We start from the raw sequence: 18,675 nt of genomic DNA, 5'->3' as shown, positions 1-18,675 counted from the left end.
TGCTCTATCCACTGCGCCTCCACCTGGTCAGGCACATACTTTAATTTTTCTTAGGTATTTATGCATTTACCACATTCCTAAGGTGCATGGTTACGTAGTGATCATCATATTCTAATGATATAAAGTTGGCAGCACTGTATTTGAGTATTTGTTTTTTACTTAGAAGTTTTTTTTTTTTTTTATTAATGAGAGAAGGAAAGACAGTGAGACAGACTCCCACATGTTCCCTGACCAGGATCCACCAGCAATCCTTGTCTGGGATTGATGCTTGAATCAGCGCTTGGACCAACAGAGTTATTGCCGTCACTCGAACCAATCGAGCCACTGGCTGCAAGAGGGGAAGAGAAAGAGAAGAGGGAAAAGGAGGGGAATAGAAGCAGACAGTCACTTCTCATTTGTGTCCTGATCAGGGATTGAACCTGAATGTCCATACACTGGGCTCATACTCTATCCACTGAGTCAACTGGCCAAGGCAGTTTGTTTTTCTTCCCCAAAACGGCAACACAATGGGAAGCCTAATGTGACATACATACTAACAGAAATGATATAGACAACTAATGTAATTATGTAAAGGAAAATATATAAATTTCAATTAAAAATTTTTCTCCATTGATTTGAGAAAGAGAGAGGGGAGACGGGTATATAAAGGGGGTGAGAAACAGAGAGAGAGAAGGGGAGAGAGAGTGAGAGAGAAAGAAAGAGAAAGAAGCATCAACTTGTTCTATTTAGTTGTTCCATTTAGGTGTGCACTCATTGATTGCTTCTTGTGCATGCCCTGGCTGGAGATAGAATCAGCAACCTTGGTGTCCAGTGTGCAGGATGATGCTGTATCCATTGACCTAACCATCCAGGGCCTAAATTTAAATTTTGAAAGTGATTAAAAGACTACTTATACAATAAGCAGTGTGGTATAGTGAAAAGAATAGGGCTTTCTTTAAAAAAAATTTTTATTTTTATTAATTTTTAGAGAGGAGAGAGAGTGAGAAAGAGAGAGAGAAGAAGGAGGGAGGAGCAGGAAGCATCAACTCCCATATGTGCCTTGACCAGGCAAGCCCAGGGTTTTGAACCGGCGACCTCAGAGTTGTAGGTCGACGCTTTATCCACTGTGCCACCACAAGCCAGGCAAAGAATAGGGCTTTTTAAAAACTTAAAAAAAAAACTGGTTTTAGGGAGAGAAAGGGGGAAAAAAGGAGGGACAGAGTGAGAATGTGTGTGTATGGGAGGAAGGGAGAGAGACAGAGAGATATTTGTTGTTTCACTTATTTATGTATTTAGTGGCTGATTGTTGTATGTGTCCTGGCTGGGGATTCAACCCACCACACTTTGATGTACAGGGACACACTCCAACCAACTAAGCTACCTAGCCATGGCAAACATGGCTTTCTTTGAATCAATTCTGTCTTTGTCATTAAGTGTTGTGTAATGTGGAGCAATTTACTATTCATTTTCTAAGTTCCTTCATTTATAAAATGTAAAACTATCACCTCCCTCACTGGACTATTTGAGAAAGACAGAAACTAGCCAATGAAACAGCAGCTATGTTATGATAATTTCACAGACAATAAAGTATCATTAAAAAACAACAACACAGAGCCTGACCAGACGGTGGCATAATGGATGAAGCGTTGGACTGGGATGTGGAGGACCCAGGTTCAAAACCCCGAGGTCACTGCTTAAGCGTGGGCTCATTTGGTTTGAGCAAGGCTCACTAGCTTGAGTGTAAGGTCACTGGCTTGAGCAAGGGGTCACTTGCTCTGTTGTAACCCCTACCCCCCCATCAAGGCACATATGAGAAAGCAATCAATGAGCCCTGGCCGGTTGGCTCAGCGGTAGAGCGTCGGCCTGGAGTGCGGGGGACCCGGGTTCGATTCCTGGCCAGGGCACATAGGAGAGGAGCCCATTTGCTTCTCCACCCCCCCTCCTTCCTCTCTGTCTCTCTCTTCCCCTCCTGTAGCCGAGGCTCCATTGGAGCAGAGATGGCCCGGGCGCTGGGGATGGCTCCTTGGCCTCTGCCCCAGGCGCTAGAGTGGCTCTGGTCTCGGCAGAGCGACACCCCGGAGGGGCAGAGCATTGCCCCCTGGTGGGCAGAGCGTCACCCTTGGTGGGCAGAGCATCGCCCCTGGTGGGCGTGCCGGGTGGATCCCGGTCGGGCGCATGCGGGAGTCTGTCTGACTGTATCTCCCATTTCCAGCTTCAGAAAAATACAAAAACAAAAAAACAAAAAACAAAAACAAAAAGAAAGCAATCAATGAACAATTAAGGTGCAGCAATGAAGAATGATGCTTCTCATCTCTCTCCCTTCCTGTCTGTCCCCCTCTCTGTCTCTGTCACAAAAATAACAACAACCCCCCCACACAGAAATATTAGCATATAAAGAAATGCATATTTAAACAACCTTTAAGGAAATATAATACACCCAAATATTAAACTATTAAATACTAAAGCACCAAAATTTTAGTTATGTGAATACCCAAATGAGGTGGAACTATGGGTAAATAAGTACACTGATACATTCATTGGTGGAGATACTAAAATTAATAAATACTATATACAATAAAAATTATATAAATGTTCATATAGTTTGTACAAGTAATTCTTCTTCTGAGAATGCACTCTAAGGATTAAAAAACTGAATCTACACAAAGAATTATACAGAGTAGTGCTATTTTAATAAAAAAACATTGAAAATAACTTGAATGCAAACAACAGGAAAATGGTAAACTATGGCATATCAACTTTATGAAGTTCCTAAAAATGATGAACTTGTACATCATACTGATACATAAAAATGTATTTATAAAATGTGTGTGAAAAAATAAGTGCACAAAACATATACTATCTATACCATCAGCTATTACTATGTAAAACTGTATGTATATACAATGACAAGATATATATTTACAAAGATGTAGATAAGGTACAATTTCCAAACTGACATGTGGAAGCAGAGGTACTGAAACACTGATTCTCCCAGCTATGAGGACAGTTGACTAGAGACCAGGAAAGCAGTTGCCTTTGCCCAGGAAAACTACGTAGAACAGGAAGTACTGATGTGAATTTCATTGGTTCTTTTTTGGTATAAATTTGCTTATGTTACTAAAACCAAAAAACTATTTTCACTACTTTGTCTTTATTAGACATTTCCATTTTGAAATCTCATTGTTATTTTAAACTCCATGGTCCAAAATGAAAACTGTAATTATCTCCAAACCAGTCAGATTCCATATTTTCTGTCTCTGACAATAGCATTACTAATTCTCATTGATATCACTGACTCAATTCTTATGTGTAGCTGCTATATACTAATGGTTTATTAATCCACTGCCCCTCCCTCCAAATATACCATGCTCTCTTCTCTCTAACTACCATCATCCTATATTACTCCCTCATCATGGCTACCATATACTGAGATCTAGGAAGATTTCTAGAACTATGCTTAATACTTTTACGAACACTGTCTCATACAATCCTCACAAACCTCCCACAAAAAGACATTTTTATTAAAGGGGTTAAGTAACTTCCCTTAGATCTCTAAATCTCATTCTTTTTTTATTACTCTATTCATCCCATGTATGAGCTGAATGTTTATGTATCCCCAAAATTCATAGTTGAAGCCCTATCCCCAATGTGACGGTATCTGGAAGTAGTGCCTTTGGGAGGAAAATAGGTTATATTAGGTCATAAGGGTGGGAAACTCATGATGGGATTAGTGCCCCTGTATGAAGGTACTAATTTTCCATGAGCATGTACCAGGGAAAGGCCATGTAAGCGGTAGAAGGCAGTTGTCTGTAAGCCAGAAAGTTGGTCCTCACTAGTCATTGAATCTACTGGTATCTTGACCTTGGACTTCACAGCCTCCTGAACTATGGAAATAAATTTCTGTTATTTAAGCTACCTAGTCTATGGTATTTTGTTATAGCAGCCCAAGCAGACTAAAACAGTCCATCAATTATGTTTTATATATCTCTGTGTAACTTCTTGAGGAAAAACATTAAAGAGCTCATTTAACTTTTCCCTCCAACTGAAGTATCTTATAGATCTTAAGCCTACGTTTTTAGAGGAATCAGTTTGGTACAGTACCTATTGAGGCAGTCATCAACACAGCCCTTCCTGGTGTCATCATCTGGCTTCTTACAGTTACAGGTGGTAGCCTCATAACCAGAAAGGGGTTTGACATCAACGTAGACATCTTGAAAGAAGACAGTAAAAGAAGAGTTTGTAAACATACAAGATAAAAAGTATCAGACTAAGAGGAACACTGACAGTACGAAGGCAGAAAAAATAACTCCCAAGTTACTCACTTGAACGGATTTTTTTATATAGTGGAACATCTGGTTTTTTGTATAGCTAGAAGAAAAAGAGAAAAGAAAAATCTTGATATAGCATTTAAGTTCAAATGCCAGACAGCAGTATTAATCACTAAAAATACAGGAAATTATCCATGTGCTCTGCCCATGTGGAAATATTTACAAGACTTTCTGGGCTGGATACATTTGAGGGGAATTCTTGGTGTGATCACTTTTTACCCTGAAATAGAAGGTGACTTACTAGATCAGGGTAAGAGATAACTAGGTTCAACAGAAGAAATAAAGAAATATAAACATAAAATGGTTTAAAGAAAGTAGATTTTGAATGATGTTTCTTTAGCATATTGTTAGATAGAAGTAAATGAAAAATCACACTGTAAATCAAAGCTATTCATTTGGATAAATTAAGATTCTATTTGTCTCTATGAAAAAAGAGGAAAACTTGTCTAGGGCTTGTTTATATGATCTGGATAAGTATATGAAATGAAAAACTTGAGTATCCTGGCTTTTTCAGGGTAGGTATTGTAGGAAAATACATTTCACATATTAATTAGGGCAAATAATTTAGTGAATAAAGAGGATAGGGCAGGCAGGAAAATGGAGCTCTCACATTGTAATCAAGAATGCATAAAAAAAAAGAAAAGAAGGTATTATTATAGAATAGAGGCAATCAGTTAATCAGTGTTTTACCACAGAGGACAGTACAAAAAACAATAGCAAGTTGGTTTAAGCTAGTGTATTAACCTATAAGAATAACCCCACCATCATTTCTCAGTGGGTATAGTCAAAACACTGTCTCTCCTTCAATGTTAGAAACTGAGACAAGTATCTAACATATTGATTTTCTCAGAATTCAAGAAAGGCCACCAGAGAAGAGAATGCAGAGGAAAATGTCAATTGCTTTTGACTTTCCAAAATTAAACTTTGCTGGAATTTTGGCAAAACTCAGGAGCTTACTCATGTTGTTTGCCTGACTATTTTTATTTCCCAATGGTTGCTCTCACTATGGGGTCTGAGGCCTATAGTTTAATATAAAAATTACTGGGGGGAACTTTTCAATTAGGTAAGGAAGAAAGAAAAATAGCACCTTCCTCTTTTTAGTTCCCAATATATTTAAAGAACTTTTAAAAGTATACGAGTGTTAAACATTTTTTCTATTCCTTTGGTAGAAGAATTTCTTTCATATGTGAAAAATAAATTCCAAACTGATGGGAAGGAGCCAAGAAAAATAAAGCCTGAAATTTCTTACTGCTGCTGGCAGTACATCTAAATTCTCTGGAGACCTGCATCAAACAGGATTCTTACAGAACAGAATCTATGCTACCAAAATAAAAGTCGAAAATAGTAACAGAAGGTTGCCCAGGGAAATAGAAACTTACTGCTATTTTGAAGTATGAGTAAAGGCAAATAGGTCACATTAAATATGGATGCAAATTCATTTTTTTTAGTCTCTAACCTTCACAGGGACACTTCTCTATATTTCCTAAAATAAAATAAAATAAAAACAAGGAGGTAGAGAAAAAGACTTGCTTTCTCTCCCCACCACGCCTTACCACTTAAGAATGAAATCTGGTAGATAGGTTAATTGTACCTGATTATGTTTCCACTGCCAAAGGATGTCATAGGGAAGCTGGAAGTCAATCCTCTTTTGCCTTAGATACTTTCCTGAAACAACAACAATAAAATATACTATCAATTTCAACATCTATTCATACAACAGTGCAAAAAGCCATAAGATCTAATATGCACTGAGAAGAAAAAGAAAAATCTAATCTTCAATTTTATAAATTTTTCCATTAATAATTTATTTTTATTTTTAGGTAAGAGAAGGGGAGATAGTGAGGCAAACTCCCACATGGTCTCCACCCAGGATCCACCTGGCAACCCTATCTGGGGCCAATGCTTGAGTACTGACATACTTTTAGTGCCTGAGGCTGATGTGCTCAGACCAACCAAACTACCCTTAGTGTCTGGAGTCATGCTCAAACCAATTGAGCCACTGGCTGCAGAAGAGGAAGGTGAGAAGGGAGAGAGGGAGGGAGAGAGAAGCAGATGGTCGCTTCTCCTGTGTGCCCTAAATAGGAATCGAACCCAGAACATCCACACACCAGGCCAACACTCTACCCACTGACCCACTGGCCAGGGCCCCATTACCAATTTTTAATTTTGCCAGCTTTTTTCACCATGTAGTATAGTATATGATAAAGATATATTTTAACAGGAGTGTATATAAAACAACTAACATATTCATCATTCACTTTTGCCAAATCAACTTCCTATGCTATGTAGAGAAAAACTCATGATACAGTAATAATTATTTAAAGTTAAAAAGTAAATGTCACATTTAAGTTTAATAGTTAAGATCATAAGTTTGAATATTTGAAAAAAGTATAAGAATACATTGCTGTTTTTCAATAAAGATGTTTTGCAAAATTGCTTTATATCTTAATAAAGGAAGTTGACAGCTGCACTAAAATTTTGGTATTTCCTAGCTTTGCCCTCTGAGATTTCTTGATCTAAAAAACCTAACTGATCCTGGCCAGTTGGCTCAGCAGTAGAGTGTCGGCCCAGCGTGTGGGAGTCCCAGGTTTGATTCCCAGTCAGTGCACACAGGAGAAGTGACCATCTATTCTCCCTTGCTTCCCTCCCATAGCCATGGCTTGAATGGTTTGAGCAATTTGGCCCTGGGACCTGAGGATGGCTCCATGGCCTCACCTCAGGTGCTGAAACAGCTCAGTTCGAAGCAACGGAGCAGCAGCCTCAGATGGGCAGAGCACCGCACTCTAGTGGGCTTACTGGGTGGATCCCAGTCAGGGTGCATGTGGGAGTTTGTCTCTCTGCCTCCATGCCTCTCACTTAATTAAAAACAAACAAACAAAACCCTAAATGCAACCTTTCAATAGCACAAAATAAAATCAATAGCTCTTAAAGTTCAATATATGTTTATATGTGTTTATTTTTATTTTTTATTTATTGATTTTAGAGAGAGAAGAGAGAGAGAAAGGCAGTGGGGGAGAAATGGGAAGCATCAACTCATGGATGTGAGGGCGATCTGGCTGCGACATCTGTCACCCCATTGATCGCCAGGGTTGATTCGGCTGATCTGGCTGGCTAGGCGGGTGTCCCCTTCCTCCCTCACCGCTCCATGTGCGTCCCTCCCGAAGCTGCGCGCTCGGTCGAAGAGGACGACCTTCCCCGCTAGAGGAGAGGACCGTTCTTCGGTCAAGGGTATACGAGTAGCTGCGCTCCCCTGCTAGAACCTCCAAACAAGTCTCAAGCATCAACTCATATGTGCCTTGACTAGGCAAGACCAGGTTTTAAATCAGGGATCTTAGTATTCCAGTTTGACACTTTATCCACTGTACCACCACAGGTCAGGCTGTTTATACATGTTTAAATAAGTACTATACCAAATCATTTTAGTAAAGTTGCTATAGAATATTGTCTGTGCCAAAGAAGTTAGGCATATTGTGTTCAGTCCAAGAGAGTAAAAGAAGAAAATGACATATAACACCAACTTCAAGAGCATGTAATGTCATAATGAAACCTGGTTTTAAGTTTTAAAACTGCTGTATTTATGGAATAACATCTTGGTGATTAATTTATTCCCTTTTAGATATCTGAGTATTTCTCATCTGAAATCTGTGGCTTTAAAAAAATTCTCAAATCTGACCAAGCTGAACTCAGTATGCCTACTTATAAAATTTACAGGGAACACTGGGGAAAAAAATGATAGAAGAATGGGATAATCCCACTGGCTATATTGTGGGATCCCCTCCAACCTTGTATCTATCTATATATATTTTTTGGTGACACAGAGTCAGAGAGAGGGACAGATAGGGACAGACAGACAAGGGAGAGAGATGAGAAGCATCAATTCTTCATTGTGGCACCTCAGTTGTTCATCGATTGCTTTCTCATATGTGCCTTGACCAGGGTGCTACAAAGTGAGTGACCCCTTACTCAAGCCAGCGACCATGGGGTCATGTCTATGAACCCATGCTCAAGCCAGATGAGCTGCGCTCAAGTTGGCAACCTCAGGGTTCCGAACCTGGGTCCTCTGCATCTCAATTCGATGCCTTATCTACTGTGCCACACCTGGTCAGGCTTTTATCTATAATTCTTAAATGAATCAAATATTTGAACTTGTTATGCCAGTTATAGGCAAGCCAATTTGAAGAAGGTGGTGTTTCTCTGTTTCTGTTTTTTTTTTTTAATTTTTGTATTCAGTGAGAAAAGAGGAGGCAAAGAGATCGAGCCTTCTCCATGTGCCCCAACCAGGATCCATCTGGCAAGCCCACTAGGGGGGATGCTCTGCCCATCTGGGGTGTTGCTCCATTGCTCAGCAACCAAGCTTTTCTTAGTGCCTGAGGCAGAGGCCATTGGAGCCATCCTCAGCACCTGGGGCCAACTTGCTCCAATTGAGACATGGCTGCAGGAGAGGGGGAGGGGGAGGGGGAGGGGGAGAGAGAAAAAGAGAGAGAGAAGTGAGGGGGGAGGAGCAGATGGTTACTTCTCCTGTGTGCCCTGACTGGGAATCAAACCAGGGACATCCACCACATGCTGGGCTAACACTCTACCACTGAGCCAACTGGCAAAGGCCTGTTGTGGTTGTTGGGAAACAGCTGAGTGTCTTAGAATGACTCAATCAATTAACAAGGAGGCCATGGCATCCATAAATTCCTATTCACTTTAGCTTACCACTACAGATTAACTACTCGTGATGGTTAATTTTGTAAGTTAAATTGACTGGGCCCAAATATTTGGTAAAACATTATTTTGAGGGTGTATATGAGGGTGTTTCAGGATGAGATTAAAGTTTATATTGGTAGACTAAGTAAAGCAGATTTGCTCTTCCCAATCAATCAGCTGAACGCCTGAAAATAAAAAGACTGAGTAAGTGTAAAGTTCCCCTGCCTGATTAAACTCAAACATTCTTTTCTCCTGGCTCTTCCTGGATTTCAAGCCAGCCAACATTTGAATGGGAACTTAGACAACTGGCTCTCCTCTAAGTCTCTGGTTTGCTGACTGCAAATCTTGGCACCTGTCAGCCTCCATAATCATGAATGTTAATTTCTTATTATAATTCTCTTTATATATATTTATATATATATGTATATATATATTTGCAGAGACAGAGAGAGAGTCAGAGAGAGGGATAGACAGTAACAGAGAGAGATGAGAAGCATCAATCATCAGTTTTTCGTTGCAACACCTTAGTTGTCCATTGATTGCTTTCTCATATGTGCCTTGACCGTGGGCCTTCAGCAGACCGAGTGACCCCTTGCTCAAACCAGTGACCTTGGGTCCAAGCTGGTGAGCTTTGCTCAAACCAGATGAGCCTGATCTCAAGCTGGCAACCTTGGGGTCTCAAAACTGGGTCCTCTGCATCTCAGTCTGACGCTCTATCCACTGCGCCACTGCCTGGTCAGGCTAAAAACAGACTATTTTTAAAAGTAGTTTTAGGGGCCCTGGCCGGTTGGCTCAGCGGTAGAGCGTCGGCCTGGTGTGCGGGGGACCTGGGTTCGATTCCCGGCCAGGGCACATAGGAGAAGCGCCCATTTGCTTCTCCACCCCCACCCCCTCCTTCCTCTCTGTCTCTCTTTTCCCCTCCCGCAGCCAAGGCTCCATTGGAGCAAAGATGGCCCGGGCGCTGGGGATGGCTCCTTGGCCTCTGCCCCAACTCGCTAGAGTGGCTCTGGTGGCGAGCGACGCCCCGGAGGGGCAGAGCATCGCCCCCTGGTGGGCAGAGCGTCGCCCCTGGTGGGCATGCCGGGTGGATCCCGTTCGGGCGCATGCGGGAGTCTGTCTGACTGTCTCTCCCCGTTTCCAGCTTCAGAAAGAAAATACTGGTTCAAAGCAGTATTGAATAGAAAATATACAGATTTTCCATATATCCCCTGATCCTAATTATGCATAGCCATTATCAACATCCTTTACCAGAGCGGTCCATTTACTAACAACTGATAAATCTAATGTTATTTATTTATTTATTTATTTATTTATTTATTTATTTATTTTTTAACAGAGACAGAAAGAGAGTCAGAGAGAGGGACAGACAGGGACAGACAGACAGAGAGGAATGGAGAGATGAGAAGCATCAATCATTAGTTTTTCTTTGTGCACTGCGACACCTTAGTTGTTCATTAATTGCTTTCTCTATGTGCCTTGACCACGGGCCGTCAGCAGACCAAGTAACCCTTTGCTCGAGCCAGCTACCTTGGGTCCAAGCTGGTGAGCTTTTGCTCAAACCAGATGAGTCCGCGCTCAAGCTGGCAACCTCGGGGTCTCAAACCTGGGTCCTCGGCATCCCAGTCCGACGCTCTATCCACTAAGCCACCGCCTGGTCAGGCACAACTGATAAATCTATATTGACATATTACTCTCACTCAAAGTCCACAATTTATATTAGAGTTCACTCTTGATGTTATATACTCTGATTCTGGAGAAATGTATAATGCCATGTATCTATCATACAGTATCACACAGAATAGTTTTATTACACTAAATTTCTTCTGTGTTCTGCCCTTTCATCCCATCCTACTCCCCAACCCCTTGCAACCACTGATTTTATTAATGTCTCCACAGTTTTGCCTTTTTCTGAATGTCATATAGTTGGAATCATCCAGTATGTAGTCCTTCTTAGATTGCCTTCTTTCACTTAGTATCATGAATTTAAAGTCCCCAGTTATTTTTATAGCTTAATAGCTCTTTTTTTCTTGGTGCTGAACAATATTACATTGTCTGGATATACCAGTTTGTCCATTCACCTACTGAAGGACATCTTGGTTGTTTCTAAGTTTTGGCAATTATGACTAAAGCTGGTATAAATACCTGTGTGCAGGTTAATGCATAGACCCAAGTTTTCTTTAGGTAAATAACAAGAGTGCAATTGTTAGATTATAAGATAAGAGTATGCTTAATTTTGAAAGAATATAACTAATTTTGTTTTCAGTAACCTTGCTACTAGTTTTAGTAGCTTTTTGTGAATCTCTGGATCTTCTACATACATGATCATGTAATATGCAAACACAAAGTTTTACTTCTTTTCTGATCCTTAACACTTTTATTCATCTTCTTGACTTACTGCATTAGCTAGAACATCAGAATAATGCTAAGGAGAAGTAGTGAGAGTGAACATTTTTACCTTCTTTCCAATTTTAGGAGAAAGCACTCAATATTTTATTGTTAAGTATGATGTTAACAGTAGATTCCTTCTTTTTTGTTTCAGAGAGGAAAGGGGGGGAAGGAAGCATCAACTTGTCATAGTTGCTTCTTATATGTGTCTTTTTTTTTTTTTTTTGGACAAGACAGAGAGAGAGTCAGAGAGAGAGAGAGAGAGAGACAGATGGGGAAAGACAGACAGGAAGGGAGAGAGATGAGAAGCATCAATTCTTCATTGCAGCTTCTTCGTTGTTCATTGATTGCTTTTTAATATGTGCCTTGACCGGAATGCTACAGAAAAGCAAGTGACCCCTTACTCAAGCCAGCGACCTCGGGGTCATGTCTATGATCCCATGCCCAAGCCAGCGACCCTGCGCTCAATCTGGTGAGCCCGTGCTCAAGTCAGAGACCTTGGGTTTCAAACCTGGATCCTCTGTGTCCCAGTCTGATGCTCTATCCATTGTGCAACTGCCTGGTCAGGCTTATTTGAGTCTTGACCAGGCAAGCCTGGGGTTTCGAGCTGGCGACCTCAGCATTCCAGGTCAATGCTTTATCCACTGTGCCACCACAGGTCAGGCTATAGATGCTTTTATAAGATTGAGAAAATTCCTTTCTAGTTTTAAGAGTTTTTTTTTGTTTTTCCTCTATGTTCATAAAGAACTTTATTTCTGCCTGACCAGGCAGTGGTGCAGTGGATTGAGCATCGGACTGGGACGCAGAGGACCCAGGTTTGAACCCCGAGGTTGCTGGCTTTAGTGCCAGCTCATCTGGCTTAAGCATGGGTTCACCAGCTTGAGTGTGGGATCATAGACATGAGCCTAAGGTCGCTGGCTTGAGCAAGGGGTCACTTACTCTGCTGTAGCCCCCCGGTCAAGGCACATATGAGAAAGCAATCAATGAACAACTAAGAAGCTGCAATGAAGAATTAATGCTTCCCACTTCTCTCCCTTCCTGTTGTTTTGTTTCCCTAAAATCCTTGCCAGGTTTTGTATCAGGATTAAGACTAGCCTCATAATATGAGTTGGGAAGTGTTTTTCCCTTATTTTTTGAACATGTTTGTTAAAGACTGGTGTTGGTTCTTTCTCAAATATATAACAATTCACAAGGAAAACCATTTAGTTCTAGGATTTTTATGTGAAGGATTTATAAGGGTTTAATTTCTTTAAATGATATAGGCTATTCAGATGTTCTATTTCACCTTGTATGAGTTTTAAATTATATTTTAAGTATTTTTTCATTTTGTATATATTAAATGTCTTGCCATAAAGTTATTCAGAGTATTCCCTTATTAGACTCTTAATGACAACAGGACCTATTTCTTTGTTACTGGTGATCTGTGTTATCTCATATTTAGTTATAGATAAGTCAAGGGGAAGGGATATTCACTTTGTGTTAAGTACAAAATAAGTATCACTTAATCCTTACAACTCAGGTCAAAGCAATCTCAATATATATATAAAATGTTGAGATGCAGAGTAGACAGGTCATTTTTTCAAAGTTATTTAGGTCTGACCAGGTGGTGGCACAATAGATAAGAACGTTGACCTGGGACACTGAGGACCCAGGTTCGAAACCCTGGGATCATCTGGCTTGAGTGCAGGCTCACCAGCTTGAGCATGGGGTTGCCAGCTTGAGTTTGGGATCATAGACATGACCCCATGGTAGCTGGCTTGAGTAAGGGGTCACTGGCTTGGCTGGATTCCCCCCAGTCAAGGCACATATAAGAAAGTAATCAATGAACAACTAAGGTGATGCAACGAAGAATTGATGCTTCTTATCTCTCTCCCTTCCTGTCTCTTGCTAAAAAACAAACAAGCAAAACAAACAAACAAACAAACAAACAAACATTATTTAGATATGAGTATGGAATGGTTCATATGTGTTTGATTCTAAGGTGTGTTAAGGGTCTTGAAGAACACATTCATGTTTGGTGACTCACAGGATACAGCATATAGTCACACTCATGGCTATTACAGCAAAAGAATACAAAGCAAAATCAGTAAAGGGAAAAAGTGCATTGGGCAAAATCTGGAGAAAACCAGGCACAAATTTAAAAGGTTCTTTCCCAGTAGAGTCATACAGATGCAATCTTTGGCAATGAAATGTGACAATGTGTGTGACATGTTGTCTATCAAGGATGCTCATTAGAAATTCAGTGCTCAAGGTTTAAAAAAAAGTTTTTTATATATATTTATTCATTTTAGAGAGGAGAGGAGAGAGAGAGAGAAAGAGAGAAGGGGGGAGGAGAAGGAAGAATCAACTCCCATATGTGTCTTGACCAGGCAAGCCTAGGGTTTTGAGCTGGTGACCTCAGCATTTCAGTTCAATGCTTTATCCATTGCACCACCATGGGTCAGGCTATTTATTGTTTTTATTTTTAGATTTTACTTAGAAAATGAACTTTAACAGAGTGACATTGATCAATAAGAGTACATAGGTTTCAGTTGAACATTTTTATAGCATTTGAACTGTTCATTATGTTGTATAGTTCATTATGGCTCGTTATATGGGTACCTTCTGCCTACAATGTACCAAAATACCAGATTCTTAGAATGGAAGCAGGTATTCTAAGGAAACCATACAATTTATACACAGTAAAACACTTTTACTATCTAGGGAAAGTTTTATATCAATAGGGGAAACTGTTTATTTACTGTTTTCAAGTTCCCAGATGCTAGCCAATGGCCAACCTTGCAAAAAGTCTTAAGTCTGCAATTTTAAATTTTTTCCTGCACATAGGCTCATGGTCTTACCACTATATGAGGAAAAGTAGTCAAGATTTGGCATAAGTCTGAATGAGTGGCAGTGAGTGGCAACCAACAAGAGTTATGATGAAGACGATTCTGAATTCTGAGCTCAGCAGGTAAAGATATCATGATATAATAACAAGGGTTACATGATACAGTAAAGGGTATCAGAAGAATAACTGCAGCAGTTGTAGAAGGGCAGAGCTGTGTATTAAGGAATAGATTCTTTTTTTTTTTTTTTTTTTTTTTACAGAGGCAGTGATAGACAGGGACAGACAGACAGGAATGGAGAGAGATGAGAAGCATCAATTATTAGTTTTTCATTGCGCGTTGCGACTTCTTAGTTGTTCATTGATTGCTTTTTCATATGTGCCTTGACCGTGGGCCTTCAGCAGACAGAGTAACCCCTTGCTGGAGCCAGCGACCTTGGGTCCAAGCTGGTGAGCTTTTTGCTCAAGCCAGATGAGCCCGCACTCAAGCTGGTGACCTCGGGTCTCGAACCTGGGTCCTTCCGCATCCCAGTCTGATGCTCTATCCACTGCGCCACCACCTGGTCAGGCCTAAGGAATAGATTCTTGCTGAGAAAAACTCTACTGCAGAATTTTTTTTAGTTTGATATAGACCCATTCATTTATTTTTGCCTTTACTTTCCTTGCCTTTTGGGTCAAATTCATAAATTGTTCTCAATGCCCAAGGTCCATGAGTTTATTCTATGTAATTTATTTTTTCAGATGTTATATTCAGGCTTTTGATTCATTCTGAATTAATTTTTGTGCAGAAGAACAAACTGTAGTCAAGTTTCATTCTTTTGCATGTGGCTTTCCAATTTTACCAGCACCGTTTATTAAAGAGGCTTTCTTTTCACCATTGTGTTTTTGGTTTCTTTTTTTTTTGTATCCTTCCGAAGCTGGAAATGGGGAGGCAGTCAGACAGACTCCTGCATGCGCCTGACCGGGGTCCACCTGGCATGCCCACCAGGGGGTGATGCTCCGCCCATCTTGGGGCGTCAATCTGCCGCAGAGCCATTTCAGCACCTGAGGCAGAGGCCACAGAGCCATCCTCAGCGCCTGGGCAAACCTTGCTCCAGTGGAGCCCTGGCAGTGGGAGCGGAAGAGAGAGACAGAGAGGAAGGAGAGGGGGAGGGGTGGAAAAGAAGATGGGTGCCTCTCCTGTGTGCCCCAGCCGGGAATCGAACCCGGGACTCCCGCACGCCAGGCTGACGCTCCACCACCGAGCCAACCAGCAGGACCTGTTTTTGGTTTCTTCATTGAAGATTATTTGTTCATATATATATGGATTTATTTCTGGGCTCTCGATTCTGTTCCATTGGTCTGTATGTCTGTTTTTCTGCCAAAACCATGCCATTTTGATTATTGTGGCTCTACAGAATAATTTGAAGTCAAGAAAGTGTGATAACAAATTTATCAACTAGAAACAGAAAAATTTATCCTCGGAGCATTCCGGAGTTCCACACAAACTGAAAGCGAAAGGACTGTTATCACTTGAATCTGAGAGACGAGGGTGTGGAGGAAGCTACCGCAGCGACGTTCATTCAAGCCGCGAGGGAGTGCGCCTGTGGTGAGTCAGCCCACACTCGGGAGCCGCGAGCAGCCGCGGGCGCGCGCCCGGTCCGGTTGCAGAGCGAGCACCGCCCACACTCGGGAGCCGGGAGCAGCCGGGCGCGCGTCCGGTCCGGTTGCAGAGCGAGCACCGCCCACACTCCAGAGCGGCGAGCAGCCGCCGGCGCACGCCCGGTCCGGTTGCAGAGCAAGCACCGCTAACGTTCCCAGCGGCCCGCGCACTGCGAGTGAGAGTCGCCAGCCACCGGTGCCCGGAGCACCCCATGCGCGCGTGCCCTGGGCATTCCACACGCCCAGAGCGCCTTACTGGCCCGCACACCCAGGGTGCCCCATTATCCTGCGCCTGGTGCGATTCAGCCGCCAGCGGCAGGGCAAGCAGGAAAGGCACCAGGGTGGTCTTCTACTTGGGAGATTCTCTCCGTGGGCGGGGCACCTCACCCAGCCATTCAAGCTAACAATCAAGCGTTGGAGGAGGGGCGCGCGCAGGCAGCCTAAAATACCTTTGGGAGCACAGCTGCGACCCAATCACTGAAATTAGCTTAACCCATGAAATCTGCGCACCCTCGGTTCTAATTGATAAGATCTCTCTCAGTTCAGCGACCCAAGACAAGAGGCGTGATATTTTTTAGTGCCTCTCGCTAAAGGGGCGGGGGCAACTTCTGATTGATAGAGCCTCCATATTCAGGGATAAACGCTAACAAGAGGGACTTGGCAGATAATAAGATCTATACTACACTAGTCGCAAGCAGAGACTAGTGCCTCTTCTTCCCAGCCAAAACAGGCTACAATACAAAGTGTGGAAAGCCTGGGTTGAGAGGTCCAACTGAATGCTAGGCGCTGAACAGTCACCTTGACAACAATTGACTCCCACCCCCGCCTGATTACACTGGAGGCCCTGACTGCCAGAGCCTTTCCCAAAGCCTTGCACTGAGTGGGGATAGAGTGGGGATTTCCCAGCTCTTTGAGCCTCTTACTCCCCAGGCAGAAGCAGTTGAAGCCTTATAACTGGATCACCAGGCTGCTAATTCAGGAAGGGGGGACTAGGAGAGAGAATCCAGGAAAGCAAACTCTCTCATCGTTGGACCCTGCAAACGCCAACAAGCCTTGACTACCAGCAAGACTAAAGCCAATTATATGACATTGCCATAGAATCCCATCAACTGCAAATCCCTACCTAAGTGTGACACAGGGGCAGAGCCTGGGGTACAGAGTCACCGACTAGGAAGAGGGAGAGAAAAGAAAAAGGAAGAAGTTAACCTCTCAAAATAAAAAAAAATCCACAGACTTTACAACTTGTTCCACTAATTTTTTTTTTGTTGTGGTTTGTTTCTTCTATCTTCTTGCCTTTATTTCCTCCACCTCGGTCCTTCTATTCTCTGCCCATCTTATGCTTCCCTTTTCTTGAACTACACTACCCATAACTGTTACATTTTATTTCTCTTCTTCATCCTCACCCTCCTTTAAGGTTATACTCCAAAATACTTAACTCTCACTCTCTCCTCTTTTTTTTTTTTTTTTGATTTGCTTTATTTTGTTTTTTTCTCTTCCTTTTTTATTTCTTCCTTCGTTTTTCTCTTTTTCTTATTTTTTCCTTTCTATTCGTTTTTTCTTTTCTCGTTTTACTTTCATCCCATTTAATCCTCAATCACGAACAAATTAGTTAATTTGGGACTCAAGGCTTTTTTTGGCTTTATTTTTCTTTTTTGCTTTTGTTTTTGTTTTTTTCTTGTTTGTTTATTTTTGTGGCATTTTGGGTCCTCCCAACCCAAGGTCTCCATTGTATTTAGTCTTCGCTCCACTTAATACAACAGATTTTTACTTATTATTTTTATTTTTTTCTTCTTTATTATTCTTTTTTTGGTCCTTTTTTCTGGTTCCCTCTTATCCCTCTCATTATATCTCTTAGTTGACCATCACTTACAAGCAAATCATCTTATGCTTGTCTAAAATTTTCTTCCTTTTTTTTTTTTTTTTTTTGCATTTAGTAGGTCCCTACTCCCTTTTTTTGCCCCTTGAACTCTTCACCCCAAATCAGGCCCTCCATTATAGGCACGATATTTCCCTGAGGAGGGGAGAGGAGGGAAAGAGAAGAAAGAAAAAAAGGGGGAAATAATAAATTATTACTGTTTTTTTTTGTGGGGTGTTTTACCTTTTTTTTTCTTTTTTTTTTACTTTTTACTCTTTATTAATTCTAATTAGTGCTATCAACAAGACCACCCTCAGATGCCAATAAGAAAGAGGAAATCGAATATTATGGATACAAAAGAAAGAGAGGTAACACAAATAGATGTGGAAAAATCTATGGAGAAAAGACTTAACATATTGGAAGCCTTGGAGCTAAATGACAGAGAATTTAAAATAGAAATCTTAAAAATACTCAGAGATATACAAGAAAACACAGAAAGGCAATATAGGGAGATCAGAAAACAACTCAATGAACACAAAGAATATATTACCAAGGAAATTGAAACTATTAAAACAAATCAAACAGAAATGAAAACCTCAATTCACGAGCTGAAAAACGAGGTAACAAGCTTAGCTAACAGAACAGCCCAGATTGAGGATAGGATTAGTGAAATAGAAGACAAACAACTTGAGGCACAACAGAGAGAAGAAGAAAGAGACTCAAAAATAATAAAAAACGAGAAAGCCCTACAGGAATTGTCTGACTCCATCAGAAAGAATAACATAAGAATAATAGGTATATCAGAGGGAGAAGAGAAAGAAAATGGAATGGAGAATATACTCAAACAAATAATAGACGAGAACTTCCCAAGCCTGTGGAAAGAACTAAAGCCTCAAACTCAAGAAGCAAACAGAACACCGAGTTTTCTTAACCCCAACAAACCCACTCCAAGGCACATCATAATAAAGATG

At 41.3% G+C, this 18,675-nt stretch overlaps 1 protein-coding gene across 4 annotated transcripts in view; it reads right to left on the bottom strand.

The window, feature by feature from the left end:
* Positions 1 to 18,675, bottom strand: part of ASH1L (ASH1 like histone lysine methyltransferase) — a 319,672-nt gene that overhangs the window by 47,838 nt on the left and 253,159 nt on the right. For all 4 annotated transcript variants that reach the window (XM_066261892.1, XM_066261891.1, XM_066261895.1 and 1 more), the window contains 3 exons: positions 5,899 to 5,972; positions 4,302 to 4,347; positions 4,081 to 4,189 (listed from right to left, as the gene is read on the bottom strand). In XM_066261892.1, the coding sequence (XP_066117989.1) occupies positions 4,081 to 4,189; positions 4,302 to 4,347; positions 5,899 to 5,972 (229 nt within the window). The remainder of the gene's footprint in view (positions 1 to 4,080; positions 4,190 to 4,301; positions 4,348 to 5,898; positions 5,973 to 18,675) is intronic.

Source organism: Saccopteryx bilineata, chromosome 2, assembly GCF_036850765.1.
Source record: "Saccopteryx bilineata isolate mSacBil1 chromosome 2, mSacBil1_pri_phased_curated, whole genome shotgun sequence".
NCBI classification, from domain to species: domain Eukaryota; kingdom Metazoa; phylum Chordata; class Mammalia; order Chiroptera; family Emballonuridae; genus Saccopteryx; species Saccopteryx bilineata.
Note: the sequence above shows the minus strand (reverse complement) of the source record. Positions and strands in the feature narration are given on the sequence as shown.